The sequence below is a fragment of the Syngnathoides biaculeatus genome, chromosome 14, assembly GCF_019802595.1.
Source record: "Syngnathoides biaculeatus isolate LvHL_M chromosome 14, ASM1980259v1, whole genome shotgun sequence".
NCBI lineage: Eukaryota > Metazoa > Chordata > Actinopteri > Syngnathiformes > Syngnathidae > Syngnathoides > Syngnathoides biaculeatus.
The window spans coordinates 7,961,365-7,979,038 of NC_084653.1; the positions used below are offsets into that span (position 1 = coordinate 7,961,365).

Genomic DNA, 17,674 nt, shown 5'->3' on the forward strand with positions numbered 1-17,674 from the left:
TAGCTAAATGCTGCTTCACCATGTTTGCTTTGGACTCTGCGCTCCACTATTTGACATGAGACAGTTGATCTCAGTGCTCTACTGGGTTTGTATTCTGTAAGCATTTCTTTCATGTATTCAGGAACTAAATCATTTAGTGATTTATAGACCGGTAGCAGAACTTTAAAATCTATTCTAAAGCTGACTGGAAGCCAGTGCAAGAGGTTTAGGATTGGAGTTATATGCTCTGACCGCTTTGTTTTGGTCAGAACGTGAGCTGCAGCATTCTGAATGAGCTGCAGCTCTTTAATACTCTTTTTGGGGAGTCCAGTCAGAAGACCATTACAATAGTCAAGTCTACTTGAGATAAAAGCATGGATGAGCTTTTCCTGGTCTGCTTGACATATCCAAGACTTCACTCTCGATATGTTCTTCAGATGGTAGAAGGCAGTTTTTGTGATTTATTTGACATGATTATTGAAAGTCAGGTCGGAATCAATCAGAACACCAATGTTTCAAACTTGGTCTTTGGTTTTTAAAGATAGAGAGTCCAGGTGTTTACTAACAGCAATTCTCTTTTCTTTATTGCCGAAAACAATTGTCTCAGTTTTATTGTGATTTAGTTGAAGAAAATTTTGCCTCATCCAGTTATTTAGTTATGTCTGATTTAGACAGTGGCACAATATCTCAATTGAACTGTAGTCATCTGGAGACACTGCTAAATATAACTGTATCATCTGCATAGGGATGGTAGTCAAAATTAAAGTTTTAAAGAATTTGACCCAAGGGTAGCATATAGAGGCTGAACAGGAGATGTCCAAGAACTGACCCTTGAGGGACCCCATAGGTGATTTGCCTTTCGCTGAGACCGAGCACCTCCAATGGTCACAAACAAACAACAAAATATAAACAAACAACCATTCACACTCACATTCACACCTGAAAACTCTACACGAACGGGGCTGTATTTAAACCAGGTTCCCCAGAACGGTGAGGTACATGTGCTCACCAATTGTCCATAATGCTGCACAAAACTAACTTTTGACACTATTGTAATTTTTTGGAATTTACCTTATCTTTGCATGGTAACTGTTCTTTGATATATACAGTATTTATAACTGATAATTTTCTGCTTCTCCATACTGATTACATTTTTTAAATGGCTTATATCCAGATGAAGGACCCTCATAGTGCGAACCCCTCCATTGTTTATAGTTGTTTTATATCAAGCTAGAAGTATAATGGAACATCTTTTTATTCATTTAATCTAAAATATAATTAAAATCAGAATATTATACAAATATATTTCTAATGTATATCAAGTGTAATGTCATAATAATCCAAAGAAAAGAATACATTTTGGTTTTAACTGTGGTGTATATATGTTTGGTATTGTGCAATTGATGCAGTGTTTTCGCTCCATTGGCTTTCTATTTGGGGGTCCTTCTAAGTATATTGACTGTTGCCTGAGAAGATGAAACTAGAACCACCCCCCAGTCCCTCAAAAAAAAAAAAAAAAAAAACAAAAAACCAAACTCTTATGCTGATACCGTGCAGTACAGATACAGGAGGAAAAACTCCACTCTGTCTCCGTTTGTCATTCCGCTGGACTGTTCCGACACACACGAGCATGTATATGTCTTCCTGCCAGCTCCACTGACATCGTTAGCGTTCATTAGTTCAGCAGCACTTGCATTGTGACTGCAGCATCACACAGCTTTCAGACAGAGGTAAGTTAAGTAAACTTTCCATCCCCTAAATTGAAAGCATTGAATATCTGAAAAGACACAACGTTGGGTTTAACAGTAACTATATTGTAGGGCTAGGGTAATGCAAGACTGGTTGTTGGACCTAGGCAAAGTTAAAGTAAGTTAACTTAGTCCAGTGGGTCAGCCCCCCCTTTTTGGAGATGAAATACCCCCCCCCCCCAAAAAAAAAAAAAAAAAAACATTATTCTTTGGGTATCAACAAAACCCTGAACAACAGATGGGGTTGACGTGAATAATAATAGTGAAAATAATACAGTAATTTAATTACAGTAAGTTCTCCCACTTAGAAATCATGGAGGGGTCTGAAATCTTCGTCGTAGGTGGATGTCCACTGTGAGAGAGCTAATCTAAAAAGAAAAATCCAGAAATCACGATGTATGATTTTTTTTTTTATTTTATTTTATTTTTTTTTTTAAACAATTTATTTGTGTGCTACAGCTGCAAATAAGTATTTGAAGACCTGAGAAAATCAATGTTAATATTTGGTACAGTAGCCTATGTTTACTGTAGTTGTTCACTAGGTTTGCACACACTGCAGGTGGGATTTTGGCCCACTCCTCCACACAGATATTCTCCAGATTGCTGAGAAACACACAGTTTCAGCTACCTCCAAAGATTTTCTATTGGGTTTAGGTCTGGAGACTGACAAACCTGGTGAACAACTACGGGAAACGTTTGACCTCTGTAATTGCAAAAAAAGGCTACTTTACCAAATATTAACATTGGTTTTCTCATGTGTTGAAATACTTATTTGCAGCTGTATCACACAAATTGTTAAAAGAAAATCATACATTGTGATTTCTGGATTTTTCTTTTTCGATTATCTCTCTCACAGTGGACATGCACCTACGATGCAAATTTCAGACCTCTTACCCACACGGTCAATTTAACATGCCCTATTTAGAACTGAGCACTGTGGCCTTGCCTCTGGATTTGCTCATTTAAATCTACATGCGAATAAACAAAATTGTGTTTCCCAGTGTGTCCAATGGAATGCTGGGCTTCCACACGTGTCAGCTTTCTCCTAGTTCAGTAAATGTGTGTAATAGTAATATGAACCTTTGCAGCTACCTTGCTAACTTTCAGTTATTGGGAAAACCAAGTTGAGCAATAAGAAGCTAAAATGCTCAATATTAGAAGTGGCTTAAAGAGGGCGAGAGGGAGCTATGAGTCTTTGAGTATAACTAGTGTCATTTTCAATTAGACAGGGAACAGCTGTAAACTTTACCATCCAAAATTACTGTGTGATTAAGGGCACATCTGTTGTACACTTATAATAATTTGTCTAACTGGATGTGACTAAGTTTGCGACATTGTGCTTTAGGCCTGTCACTGCTGCACTTCATTTTTCTCTAAGTATTCATATAGTTGAGTAAAAAGGAGTTAAACTGGATTTATTTGTACTTGTTCACATTAATTTGATCACTCTTAGCCCACTTATAAATTTTCTTGCCATTAAAATATAATAATTTCTGATGAATTGTTCTTATTAGATTCATCAGACAGGTCAATACATACCTTTTCACTACTGGGTCTGAGCAATTATTTTTTTTAATTTTTTTCCTGGAAAAAAAAAATCATCTAACACTGCTGTTGTCCTTCAACATCACATCATCAGCCTCATCAAAAATCATGAAGAGTTTTAGAATCTCCAGATGCTTGGAGCCTTCAGTGTCCTGGGGCCACAGGAAGCCAATGTTGAATGATGCCATCAACATTGCTCACCTGCAGACCAACACCAGGAAATTTCTCCCTGAACAGGTTGCCACAGTTGTCTTAAGAGTGGGTGTCGTTTGGGAAACACATCCTAAAGAGAATTTAAGGTTACACTCACCTCTTAATTTAATTTTTTTTATTTTTGTGTTATTTATTTAAAAATAACACAACAAAAAATAATCAGGTTTACATGCTGACTTATTTTAAATGTTAACTTTTTTTTTTCCACAAATCTGGCTAGTAAATATGATGACTGGGCAGAAATCTACCATTGCCCAACCCAATTGCGGCCCTGATCATCCCAGTGTCAAATTTAAATTGTGAATCAGACTTCTCAGCAATGAACAGGGTAAGTGATTCAAACCTTAATGCAAATAAGCACAATGTGAACAATATCACTTCATTTTCTTGTACTAAGTTCTAACATGATTTGTCTTCCATCATTCAGATCAAAACTGCTCTGAGAAACAGATTTCAAGGATTAGTACAAATGGACCTGCCCCTGAATCCTTTCCATGCAGAAAAGCCCAAGATTTTTTTTTCCCCCAAAACAAAGGAAAATCCATTGCTCAGACAGAAATTATCAACTTTGTAAATAGCTAACTGAATATAACATTGTGTATGTGTAATAAATGAGCATTGTTCATTAACTTTTGTTAGACCAGATTATTTTGAATGTGCTTACAGTGATCTCATTTGATATTTGTCCCGTGTCATAGATGCACAAAAATAATCAGGGACGCAAAAAGAATGGTGATTCTATATCCATTAATGCACAACAATGCTTACCTATGTATGTGTGCATGGCACGAATTAAGCGGTCATGCATCGCAGATTGAGGGTCAAAATTTGGAGGACGCACAAGCCTGCTTGGGCTGCGCTGCATCACGGAACCAAGTCGGCCAGTGGGTGAAGGCAGAGCTTGCTGTGAACCTGTGGCTTTCCCTGCTGCAACCATGACTGCCTCTGCGCGAGGTCCGCCGTTCGCCATGCTCAATGGTTATCCGAAGTTTAGTTTTCCTATGTCTTTTAATCTTCTTATTTTGATCTGAGAATTTGAGAATTTCTGTTAGCTGTATTAAGATCCTATCTGCCAGAAGTTGTAAAATAATACAGTGGTAACCTTCTGTGTCATATTATTTTTCACATTTGCCATTTTGATGCAGTAAATACTTAAAAAAACATTTAAGTAATGATTAATTTATGATTATAGAGTAATGACTAGCGGTTTGTTGTGAAATTGCATGCATTTTTTTTCTATCCTGTTACATAATATAATGAAATAACTCTTATGATAATGTTCTTTTTCAAAATGTCCTGGAAGTGGGGCTGGCTGATGTGATTTAAAATCTATATCACACCATAAATTTAATCCCTTCGTGGTAACTGTTTGTATTGAGATTTAAAATGATGGTTTCTCTTATGATTTATCATGGTATCAAGTTATGATGTCAAACAAAGTGTTAGTGTTTGAAACACTGAGTTTCTCTTTGTGGTCCTGGCAGGTGCTGGGGACCAGGCCTTGTTCACCTCTCTCTACACCTCACTGGCGCAACAGCTGCCCAGGGAGCCAATGGAGTGGAGGAGGTTAGTGGATTGGATTAGATTATATTACATTAGATGGAGCAGAGGAATGGATGAATTAAAATAAGATTAGATAAAATCAAATAGAGTACCTGGAGTGGAGGAGGTCTGTGGAAAAGATAAAATATTAAATTTGATTACATCAGGAGGAGCGTGGATAACAAAATTGGATTAGAGGAGGTGAGTGGATAAAGTAAAAGATTAGATCAAGTGGAGGAGGAGAGTAAAATAAAATGATAGAGGGGAGGAATTAAATTGAGTTAAATTGAATACTACTGGATTAAATGCATTGAGATAGGGTTAAAGTGGAGGAGGCCAATGGATCAAATGAAATAAAATATTGATCGATTACAGGTGGGCAAGATAATAATATTAATTTAAAAGTAATGTTTAAAGAAGGTGAGGTAGGTGGTCAATAGATGAAATGAAATGACTGATAGATAATGGAGGAGGTGAGAGAATAAACTTTAGAGTTGCGGAGTTTAATTTATGAGATTAGAAATTGTGAGCTTGAGTGGAGGATATCATTTTATAAAATGCAATACATTTAGATTACTGGTAGATAAAATTAGATGAAAAAAACTAAAATAAGATTAGATGGTGTGGAGGTGGATGAGGTGACTCAGTTAATAAAATACTGTAAAGTTAAAGATTGCATATTTTATAATTGATAAAATGAAATCACATCAGATCAAGTGGTGAAAGTGTGGATAAAATTACAAGATTAGATAAAATGTGTAATAAATAAATATATATATATATATATGTATATATATATATATATATATATGTATATATATATATTATATATATATATATATGTAAGAATTAAACATTTTTCACTGAAAGAAAATCCTTTAAAAAATGAGATTAGAAAGAAAAGAGAAGTTGAGCATGACAAAGATAGAAATAAATATAAAACAATCTAAGGCAAGGTTTTAAGGTTTTGGTTTACATGTTTTGTGTTGAGGACGTATGGGCGCGCTCCCAAGATGATCTACCTAGAGGCCAACTTTGTCCAGTTCAAGGAGGAGCTGCTTCCCAAGGATGGTACCAAGGCCCTGCTCACCTTCCCTTTCCTGCACATCTACTGGACCGACTGCTGCGTGAGTACAAACACAAGATAACCCTTTTCTATTGGTGGGGGGGAAAAATGCGCATCAAGCTCCATTACCCCATCTATTATCTTAGCCGCTTATCCTAACAAGGGTTGCGGGAGTGCTAGAGCCTATCCCAGCCATCTTTAGGCAAGAGGCAGGGTACACCCTAAACGATCACACCCAAGGGCAATTTAGTCTTCAATTAATGCATATTTTTTGGATGTGGGAGGAAACCAAAGCGGCTAGAAAAATAACAGGGAGGCACGGGGAGAACAAATGAACTCCACTCAGGCGAGTTGGGATTTGAACCCCAGTCCTCAGAACTGTGAGGCAAATGGTCTAACCAGTCGTCCACTGGGGCGCCTCACATCAATCGATCAATACATAAAAAAAAAAAAAAAACTGTTTAAAGGGTATTGAGATTGGTAAGCTTTAAAGGTTGCATTACAAGTAGGGCTGCTCGATTTTGGCAATTTTTGAACAGTTTATGGAAAATATGACTCCGACATTCCGCCAAAAAGCAAACTGAGAATGAGAAAAGTGAACGAACTAAAATCCCAATTGGCCACACAGCAGTCACTTTTCACACAATATAGTTCAACAGCAAAACCCACCACTGAAGCATCGTTCCGGGTTCGTCACATCATCATTGATAACAAGAATCCTTCCAAGATTGAGAGATGGTAAAAGAGGCGTAGCTGACTCGTTGTTCCGATCTTTTAAAAATAAGGGGGAAATATTATCTTCAATAAAATCCCTGCAGCTGTAAAGGAGTACAGTTACACGGTGCTGTGAAGCCATGGCTGATGTGTGGAAGGACATCGAGATTGTGTGTTTCTCACTACAGTTGGACGAATCCACTATCGTGAGTGACAGAGCCCAGGTGTGCATTTTCATACGTGTGGTGTTTAGTGATCATCAACGTGAACTCAGTTCCAAAAAAAGTTTATGGTTCACTATGTTGTGTTGTGCAATATTGGCTCATGCAACCATTTTGCCAGCTGAAACTATTTACCGTATAATTGTAATTGGTCCACTGATGTGTGCAGTGGATGTTGGGTACCAGAGTAATTTTGCCCCATACATTGCAACCGACTTTGCAATGTGACACGTGCACTGCAATGACGATAATCAAACAATGTAACAAGCATCCCAAAGTGACAAGTCTGGGTGCATGTCTTAAACCTCAGTTGGGCTTTTTAATTAGCGTAAGGTTTTTAAGCACGGGTCAGGTCTGGAAAATAGTGATTTCAGCAAAACAGGGTTAGCAGTACAATGTAGGAGAGTTGCAAACAAGTAGTAGGGCTTGAAATTCAGATGTGAAACAAATGGTACTTCGAAATGGTAGGTTGAAACCTCGGTTATAGTTTGGATTCAGGTTTAAGATTTGAAAAAGTGTTTCGATTTTGGTTTGAAAGTAAGGTTTAATTAGTGTTGTACTTGTGTGTGTGTGCATGCAGGACACAGAGATGTACCGGAGCTCAGTGAAAGAAGACATGATCCGCTGGCAGAGCAGCCTGCGAAGTCACGGCTCTGCCGACTGGCTCATCATTGTAGTGGATAGCAGCGATGCGCGCAAGAAGAACAAAACCAACATCCTGCCCAGGTCGTCCATTGTCGACAAAATACGCAGTGACTTCTGCAACAAGCAGAATGACAGGTGACCTCACAAACACGGCCAAACACCCCAAAACCAATGTCCCTCAATCCCCCCATAAAGGGTATTATTTTTGCCCCTTGTTGAGATACACATTTTCTGTGAAATTATTTTTTTACTACCGACTTTTTATGGAACTTTGCACACATTACGCCTGCCCCAAAATTCATGATTTATTGTGCAATTTCAAAAAATAGCGGCCCCTACAAATTTTCAACCAATCATCCGTGCATGTTTCACCTACGTCTACCAAAACTGTGAGGCATATGTAAAAGCCCAAGATCTACAGAAAAGTCTCTTGGACCCGTGCCCTAAACCCAATAGGAGTTCTTCAGTTTTAATTTACTTTTAAATTCTGGCATGTTTGTTCTCCTTTTACATCTGAATATTTATACTAGCTCCTCCTATACATTTTATCCAATCTACTTTGGATACTTTGGTTATCTCATCTAAAAATATTTAATCATATTCAAAGAGTTCCACTTCTAGTCCTGGTGCCATGTTGACTTGTTGTTTGCCATGCTGTTGTGTGGTGCTCTTGAGTATTTGTGCAGTGGAAAAAACATGAAATATACATTTACATGAAAACTAATCTTAAAAGTGTGTAGCTCATTTCAGTTTAATGGATTGAGCAATGTGCCAATATCCCACACGCCACTACCCCCAACATGGCTAAGACATGCAAGGAAAGGCGCTTTGATAACTCCTTGGAGTTCTAGGTTTTCTTTTTCTTTCTTTTTAAATCAAGGTTGTAAACCAAATTGGTCAATGTGGATGAATCCATAGGCACTGGTATTTTTGACGGTGGGATGACAAAATTCATACGTTATACTTTCATTGAGGCTGCAATTGCATCTGCCCTGGAAAAAAAAGCTAATACACTCGTATCTCTATACTACTGTATGTTGAACTCTCTTTACTGTAGGATAATGGGTCAGTTTGAACTAAGCAACTACCCCAGCTAGCTCTGAACCCTGCAAATCTGACTAAGTGCTGTCCTTTGCTTGGTCCCCGCAGGTGTGTGGTGCTGTCTGAGCCACTGAAGGACTCATCGCGCTCTCAGGAGTCGTGGAATTCATTGTTGCTCAAGCTGCGGACACTTCTGCTCATGTCATTCACCAAGAACCTGGGACGCTTTGAGGACGACATGCGCACTCTCAGGGAGAAACGCACGCAGCCCGGATGGAGCTTCTGCCAGTACTTCATGGTCCAGGTCAAGTAGGGTTTCAAGCCTGGGGTAAAATTTTAACTTTGGAACACCAAACATTACTTGAAACTTTTACTCTTGCTTGAAATCTTGACTAGAAACCCTGCCATAAACTCTGTAACTTGTCTTGAAAGCCTCATTTATATTCCAAACCCAGGCCTGAAACTAGGGCTTAACCAATAATTGGCCAATATTCACCCTTTATAAGTAGGCAAAAATATCTGCCAATATGTTAACTAATACTTGCAGAAGTTTTCTTTCTTGTGCACTAACATATAAGATAAAACAATAATCATGACAATTAAACAAATTATTCCAAGGTCTCTAAATTTTACCAGGAATATACAAATCTGTGCAAAGACTTTGAAATCTGGGATTAAAAACAGGCTTTCAAGCCTGGATGAGTTTTTAAAAATAGGGTTTTGGCTCAGTGTTAGGGTTCCAAGCTATGCCTTCAAGACAGGGTTAAGGTTCCAAGAATGGTTTTAAGCCTTGTTTAGGTTTTGAAAGTAGGGTTTCAGGTGAGTGTCAAGGTTGTGCTTGCAACATTAGTCCAGGGTTGGCAGTTGGTCATGAAATCTTTTAGCCAGTGTGTTTTAATTGTATAGATCTTTCCTAGCCTAACATTTGTGTAGTTATCATGTGTATTTAGCTACATTTAGTCAATCCTTGTCACTTTGAAGTTATAAGCTTTTAACAATGTGAGCCCAATTAAAACTACTTAGTCACCTGTCAGGATTGGGGGTTAAAAATTAGGGAAAATACTCAAATTATTTGTTTATTACAAATATTGCAATTACGTTTAGCATGCAATTTTGGGGTCTAAGGTTATCTTTAGCATTATTCACTAAATGCAATAAATAATTCCTGGATCAGATTACAAGACAAATTTGGTCTTTCACAATCGCAAAATGTCAGACTACTGGCATAAAATCTTGGCATATATTGATGAGACAGTAGCAACACGACACAATGTGCAAGGAAGTACTGGGCCCAAAATTCAGCCTAAGAATTTAGATGGAGAGGTCCCCTGTGTGCACAACTGAAGACATTTATTTTCTTCTTCCTTTTGGTTTGCAATGACACCCCAAATGTTAACCAGTCAGTGGTGACTGGGATTTTAGGTCTCATCATTTCTATTTGAAGTTGCAAATATACAAACAAAATTTAATATGTAACCATTTTTCTTCTTAAATATATTTCCGAAGGTGCTGTTGACATGAAGATTTCATCAGATGTTGGGAACAACCCAAGTAATCCATATATACAAAGAAAGTAGAATAAATAAGCTCAGAAATGAAGTTGTGTGTAATAATGTGAAATGACACAGGGGAAAAAAAGTATTTAACATGCAAAACTGGTATTTGTTTCCTACTCTGTATAAAACCTCTTGTTTACATTGACAGCTTGAACTTGTCTTATATATGGAGAAACTAGTCATCCATTCCGGCACACAGTCTTCAAATCTTGAACAATCAGTGTGGTTCTTTTATGGACCTAGAGTTTCAGTTCTTTTCAAGGATTTTCATTTGGATTCAGGTCGGGTGATGAGCAGGGCAATTTTTGTATCGTAAATTTTTTCTAGGAAACCAAATGAATTTCCTTGGCAGTTTTTCACCCTTTTAATTTTCATCATCCTTGTAAATTGTCGCAGATTTTTGTCAAGAAAGCCTCCATACATTTCCCCATTCAGCCTTCCTCCAATAATGTTTCCCAGGATCATTTTTTTGAAAAACAGCCCCACACCATCGTGTTCTTATATCCAAACCTCATTGTTGGTCCAACCAGTGGGCCATGAGTGCGCTTCAGGTGTGCCATGAGAAATTATCCAATTTTACTTACTTATTCCTCAAAAATATATTTACAACAATCTACGTTTATCTATTTATGACAGTGAGGCACATAGTGACAAAAAAATATAATGGTCTCCTATTAAATGGCAAAAAGTAAAGTAATTAATGTCCACTTTTTGCCACTTTTTTTTTTTGGTGTGCCATGAAATTTTTCAATTGTAAAATATGTAGTTTGGCTCCAGACAGGTTTGAAATCACTGTCTTAGGGTGATGTACAGTGTCATGGTTTGTTTTGTGGCATTCAAATAATTAATTTTTACTCTCATCTCATCACACGATATTGTCACAGTATTTAACTGGCTCATCCAAATGTTTTTCAACAAAATTTAAATGAGCTTTGACATGCTTTTTTTTCCCCCAACAGTGGGGTCTTGCGTGGTGAGCGTGTATCAGGCTCATGGTGGCGGAATACATTACTCACACTTGGAACAACAGTACTTGCTAATTCCCTGTGTTTTTTAATATCTCCGCAGGCGGTCTTTGGCTCTTGGACAACTCTTCTGATTATTCTTTGAACTCCTCTGTCAGAAATATTGCAGGGGGAACCTGATTGAGTCAAATTTATGGTGGTATGATTGGCTTCGCAACTACGTATGGCCCCAAGCATGTTCACTGGAACATTCAGAAGCTTACATATGCACCTGTAACCAATGTTATGTTTTGCAACAATTACCTTGCGTTGGTCCTGAGGCACCTCTATACTCTTCCCCATCATGAGACACGTCTTGACTCACACCTTGGCAATGAGACCTTTTTCTAGCCCATCAATTAGGACTGAACCAGCTCTTATTCATTTGCACTGACAAGGAGATAGATTGGTGTTTGGTTGATTTTAGGTGCTGTCTTGGCTTTCCATACGTTTTTGCACCTCCCTTCGTGTGTTCAATGCTTTTTTTTGCTGTGTAACTTCATATTTTTAAACTTTTTTTGTCTTATTTATTTATTTGTATGTATGGATTACCTGGGTTGTTCCCAACATCTGGGGAAATTTTCAGGTCAATAGCACCTCTGGAAGTATATTTACTGTGAAAAATTATCACCTCTTCATTACTTATTTCAGCAGCTCTATGTACAATGTGATGTCATTCTGTTTGGCTATGCTGCTCAATTGTGAATAGCTTTGCTGAGCTTCAAAACAAGGGCATTTGGTGCCAAGCAGTGGCATCGGGTCTTTTTTTTTTTTTTTTTTTTTTCCCCCAATGTGGTGCTACCCCGCAGTTGGGAATGTTGCAGCCTTGCAGTAAATTGAAGCATTTCGCAAAGCAGGGAAAATAACTAAACATTTAACAGTGTTCACACACGTCTAAATGAGTGCGCTCACTTCAGCTTTTATCAGGCACAGCTTTTGATTTGCCACCAAGGCTAATGTGGGTAGTATTCACATTGCCACTTCCAGTTTCAAATAGCCATTGGAAAGGTGGCAAATGCACAGTATGAATAAGATTTAAAATGGCTAATTTCAAAAGCTACATTTGTTTTGAAACTCTAATTTTAAATTTTGGAATCATATTTGGAATCTGGTTTGAAATCAAAACTTGAAACCCTAACCCTTAACTGAACCATAATTATTGTTTCTATGTACCTCTCATCATTGTTTTAACTATAATTTTGCCTGTTGTTGTTTTGATTTGTTTTTATTTTGATTATTGATATATAGATTTTTGTTTTGATTGTTGTTGTTGTCGTGCAGGAAGAGCTGGCATTCGTGTTTGAGATGTTGCAACAGTTCGAAGATGCTTTGGTGCAATACGACGAGCTGGACGCGCTCTTTACGCAGTACGTCCTCAACTTTGGAGCTGGAGGTATGGCGCATGAACAAAAGCTTTGGCTACCGTCGATAGCCATAAGACTTTAATGGAAGGTTGCAAACGTTTGGGATTCAAAATTAGGGTTTAAAACAAGTGTTAGGGCGGTTTTGAAGTAACGGTTGAGATTTCAAATTAGAGTTTGAAGGTTCAGTTGGGGTTTCAAATTAGGGTTTTTCAATGGGGCTTGGTTTGAAGAAAAGATTGTTTCATATTAGAGTTTGAAGACAGGATTAGGATTTGAAATTAAGGGTAGACGCTGGAGCTGGGTTACAAATTAGGGTCGAAACTAGGATATAGGGTCGTAACAATTTATTCATTTCGGTGATGTATCGATTTATTTATTTATTTATTTATCTCCCCCCCCCCCATGATCCAACTGATAGATCTGTGCTTGGCATGTTCGTCTTCCCAACGAAACTATAACAATTTAAATTGTTTTATGAGGTATTCTCTTTGTTATATCAATACTAATAACGTATTTTCACACAGGAGACTTTATGGAGGTGTGCATGGCTTGTATTTCTAAGAACGATGTTTATTTCAACTTGGTGCATGTTGAAGCATTACAAACTCAGTAGTTGACCTTAGCTTGCTAGCTGCGAGCAGAGAAGCATTTGTAATTGACACATTAGGCGGTAGAGATCAAATGTTGAATTTTATTAAAGTGTACAACTGAGAATGTTGCCAAATGCTGAACCAAGTGAGGCCGTTGAGTAAATGTTTGTAGTTTTTGAAAGAAGGAGGGGGAACTCGGTTGAACACAAGGAACGAGCGAAAACGTCAGCTACTGGACACTCTTTAAGTTGCTCCTTTGTAAGTTAAGAAGAAGAAGTATAAATCCCCTTGGTCAAACCAGCAAAATATAACGAAGCAGTTGAATTGAATTTAAGACAATTTAATCAGACAATACAATACACTAATGTCACTTTATTTTATGAAGAGAAGGTTTTACTTACTTGCTTAGTAGCTCATTATGTATTTTTGAATACTTTTCGTAAAAGCTTTTCCTTATGGAAACCTGACACTACTCGGTTTTTGACTATTAGTCTTTCACTGTCTAGTATAGGATTTCTCAAACTTTGGGTGCAGCCGGGGACTCCTTACAGTGGTGACGTTTTTCTCAACTACACCCTCATAATTCGAACACCAATTAAACACGGAAAAAAGCCTGAATCAGTGAAATAATATAAATGGCAAGTTCCTGTTTTTGCCCGTTTTATAACAAAGCAATACAAGTATATCAGTGACATGTTCCCGTTTTATTTCAAACCAATACAAGTATATCAGGAAAATCTTACAATTTAATGACCAAAATTAATGTTACCAGATTCCCTTACAAGAAACAGGAATTTAAAAATCTCACCTGCACTGTCTGGTGTAGAGGTATTAATTTCACGGTCACACTGGTCAATTCAACCAGTGTGACTGCAAAATAAATTTTGGCTAAAAAGTTACTGAATCTATTTCCAGCCATTGTCTTTGAGTATATATCAGCAACCATGAATCATGATTGGACTCTTATTTTGTTATAATAAATTGTTACACCCCTTGACCATTAGAGCTTGAAGCCAGGTTTAAGGTTTCAAATTTAGATTTTTAGTCAGGGTTTGTTCTTCAGACAAATTTAGGCTTTCAAATTAACTTTTAAAATCAGGATTATGGTTGAAAATTAAGGTTTGAAAATAGGGTTAGGAAATCATGTTAGAGTATGAAGCCAGATTTAGGGTTCAAAATTGGAGTTTGATACTTGAGTTAGGTCTCAAATTAGAGATTTTAGTCCAACTTTGGTTTCCAGCCAGCGTTAAGGTTTTGAATTAGGGTTTTAAAGTAGTGTTCCGACCGAGGATTGGGGTTTGAAGCTGGCATTAGACTTTACAATTAGTTTGAGGCCTAATTTGGGGTCTGAAATTGTGTTACAAGCCAGGATTTGTTGAAATTCTTATCCACGGTTGGGTTTCAAGCATCACATAACCTATATTCTCCTCAGACACGGCCAAATGGTTGGGCTCATTCTGCTCTCCGGTGTTGAACTGGAGCGGTCTGCTGCTACGACGTCCGATTGACATGGATAAGCGCGATGGCATCCAGCGCGGCGCCGCCAGTCTGCTGGACCTGCGCAGCTACTTATTCTCTAGGCAGTGCACGCTGCTGATCTTCCTCCAGAGACCGTGGGAGGTCACACACAGGGCCCTGGAGCTGCTACACAATTGTGTTCAGGAGCTGCGCCTGCTCGAGGTTTGATCTAGCCACAGTCCCATCTTTGGCTCCTGTTTAGATTAAAATAGATTAGACATTTGTACTCACAATGTATATACAGTACTTTCCATATTCAGAAAACTGAGGGTCCCCGGCGGGGCTGGTACTTGGTATGGTGAGACGTAGGCCAGGCTGGGTGGTGGTACATCTGTGGTGGTTTCCGGCCTGGTCCCCACACCCATTTCACTGCTCTGTCAGTCCTCAAGTGTTAAAAGGATCATTCAACTGTCTGTGGGGAGAGGGCTAGGGAGGACACTCGGCCAGGTGTCCTGGTACTCTGGCTTGCTCTCTGTGAGCTTTGGGGTGCTGGTTGGTCAGGATTGCCCTGTGACGCCGGCTCCCCACCAGTTTCTCCAATTTTAATGAACTCTACCCCCACTGGGTCCAGGAATAATGTCTGTCAGTTTGTGTCTTTGTCACCATAATCAGAGGGTGGATGGTGAGTTTTCAGATTTCTCAAGACTTGACTCCAGCGGCCTACCCTAAGAGGTCCAATTACCATATTTTGACGACCATAAGGGCCACTTAAAAGTCTTAGATTTTCTCCTAAATGGACAGGGTGCCTTATGTTGCAGAGCGCCTTATGTGTGAACCGATGTCCAACATTTGTAACTGGCTGGGAACATGGCACTGGGAGCCTATGCAGTGATATCCTTTACACATTGATGTCGGTTGTACTGCCTGGGGGATTGAAAGTCACCAGCATTCAACATTGGTTTTTGCTTTTCCACTTGGGTGCAGTGATTTCTCCAGATTCTCTGAACCTTTTGATATTATAGCCCATAGATGATTAAATCCCTGAATTCCTTGCAATTGCATTCAGGAACATTGTCCTTAAATAGTTTTGACTATTTTCTCATGCACATGTTCCAACAGGTGAACATCACTCCATCTTTGTGAATGACTAAGCAATTCAGGGAACCTCCTCTTAGACCCATTCATGTCACCCACCTGTTCAAAATTACCCTGTTCACCTGTGGGATGTTCCAAACAGGTGTTTGATGAGCATTCCTCAACTTTCTCATTCTTTTTTGGTACCTGTCCCAGCATTTTTGGAATCTGTTGCAGCCATAAATTTTCAAGTTGATGACTGCTTAAAAAAATTATCAGTTTGAAGATTAAGTATGCTTTCTTTGTAGTGTATTCAATTGAATATAGGATGAACTTACATTGCAAATCATTGTATTGTGTTTTCATTTAATACAACATCCCAACTTCATTGGAATTGGGATTGTACATACAATAGATATTTAACGTTTTATAACCTAATTATAAATTGAAGAATACATTTCTCCACGTATGTACAGGCTATGACTATGTTCATGAGTCATCCACAGTTGTTTGGTTGTTGTACATTGTGACAACTAGTAGTCCACTGAGGCAGTCCTAAACAGTCAACCTGTCACATCGCAGGTGTCGGTGCTGGAGGGGGCGCTGGACTGCTGGGTATTTCTCAGTTGCCTGGAAGTTCTGCACCGGATTGAAAGCTGCTGTGACCAGGCCCAGTTGGCCGGCAACAGCTCGCACACTGTGGGACTCTGGGCCTACGCCACTGACAAGGTAACCAGGGCCTCTTTGGTACTGCAACATACTTCTCTGTGATGATTTTCACCAGTGTAGGTGAGTTAGGTTTCTTTCATGGTCAAGAATGATCATCAGGTGTTCATAATCTGTCACATTCATTTGTGGCCCTGTACACCTGTGGGTCTTTTACATAGTTCAGACTAAGAAACGACATAACCGAAATACCCTGTGTTGCGGGCTACATTTGACAGGCATGCAGGTGGATGTTCACCTTTCCGTGGTGTCAATCTGCAGTAGTTTTCCATTAGAAAAAAATAAGTACAAAACCCCACAAGACAGTGAAAAATCTGCACATTTAAAAAAAAAAAAAAAATCAGATGTTACACCTGGTGCTGATTACTTATTTTCTTTTAACTGAGTACTTGAGTAATAATTTGTAGAACTACTTTTTCTTTTACTTGGGTCATAATTTTCTAAAATAAAGGCCTTTCTAACTGCACTCGTTTTTCAGGAAAGCAGGGTCAACAGGTCTAGTACAAGCTTACCCAAATTTGGTGGCCTACCAGGAAGTAGTGTGGATACTTTTCCCGCTGGTTTGTCAATTGCTATTTGCACCTTGAAATTACTTTACCAGCCCCTCTCATATTGGATGAATCATCTGATGTTACCACACCGCTACAGTTTCGTGGAATGCATTCTACGCCTTGTTAAATGCATTATGAAAAGACCTTAACATTACTCTTGAGGACAATTTTCAACACTTACTATTACTACTAGTAGTGCAAATCTGGTCAAATGACAGTTTTTGATGCTGACAAAGGATTTGGGTCCCCTTGTGTGCAGCTGAAGTCTCTGGGTCAACTGTGTGGTCTGGTGTCCCGCAAAGGTCCAACCTCAGAGGACTTAAACAGGACTGTGGACCTGTTGGCAGGATTGGGGGATGAGCGGCCAGAGACTGGTAGGTGGACACCGGCTACTTAGTTGGTACCTCGTTTAGCATGTGCACTACACTGGGGCTTACTCAAAACATGTTTATTCTCTTATTTTCCGTTTTTTTTTTTTTTTTTGGTCGTTCTTGACATTTGTGTTACATTTGACTCCAGTGGACGTTTCAATTTCTCTACTAGAATCCAAGCATCTGCGACAGACGTGTCAAACTCACTTTTGTCATGTGCCACATGATAGTTATGGGCTCTCTCGGAGGGCCGTTAAGACTATGAA

The 17,674-nt window shown here is 38.7% G+C and overlaps 1 protein-coding gene across 4 annotated transcripts in view; it reads left to right on the forward strand.

Moving 5' to 3' along the window:
* The window catches only part of trappc10 (trafficking protein particle complex subunit 10), a 47,264-nt gene that overhangs the window by 3,300 nt on the left and 26,290 nt on the right, over positions 1-17,674 (forward strand). For 3 of the 4 annotated variants that reach the window (XM_061842461.1, XM_061842460.1, XM_061842462.1), the window contains 8 exons: positions 4,970-5,051; positions 6,019-6,154; positions 7,609-7,808; positions 8,823-9,018; positions 12,556-12,667; positions 14,661-14,908; positions 16,343-16,489; positions 17,297-17,411. In XM_061842461.1, the coding sequence (XP_061698445.1) occupies positions 4,970-5,051; positions 6,019-6,154; positions 7,609-7,808; positions 8,823-9,018; positions 12,556-12,667; positions 14,661-14,908; positions 16,343-16,489; positions 17,297-17,411 (1,236 nt within the window). The other variant, XM_061842463.1, reaches the window with a different exon arrangement.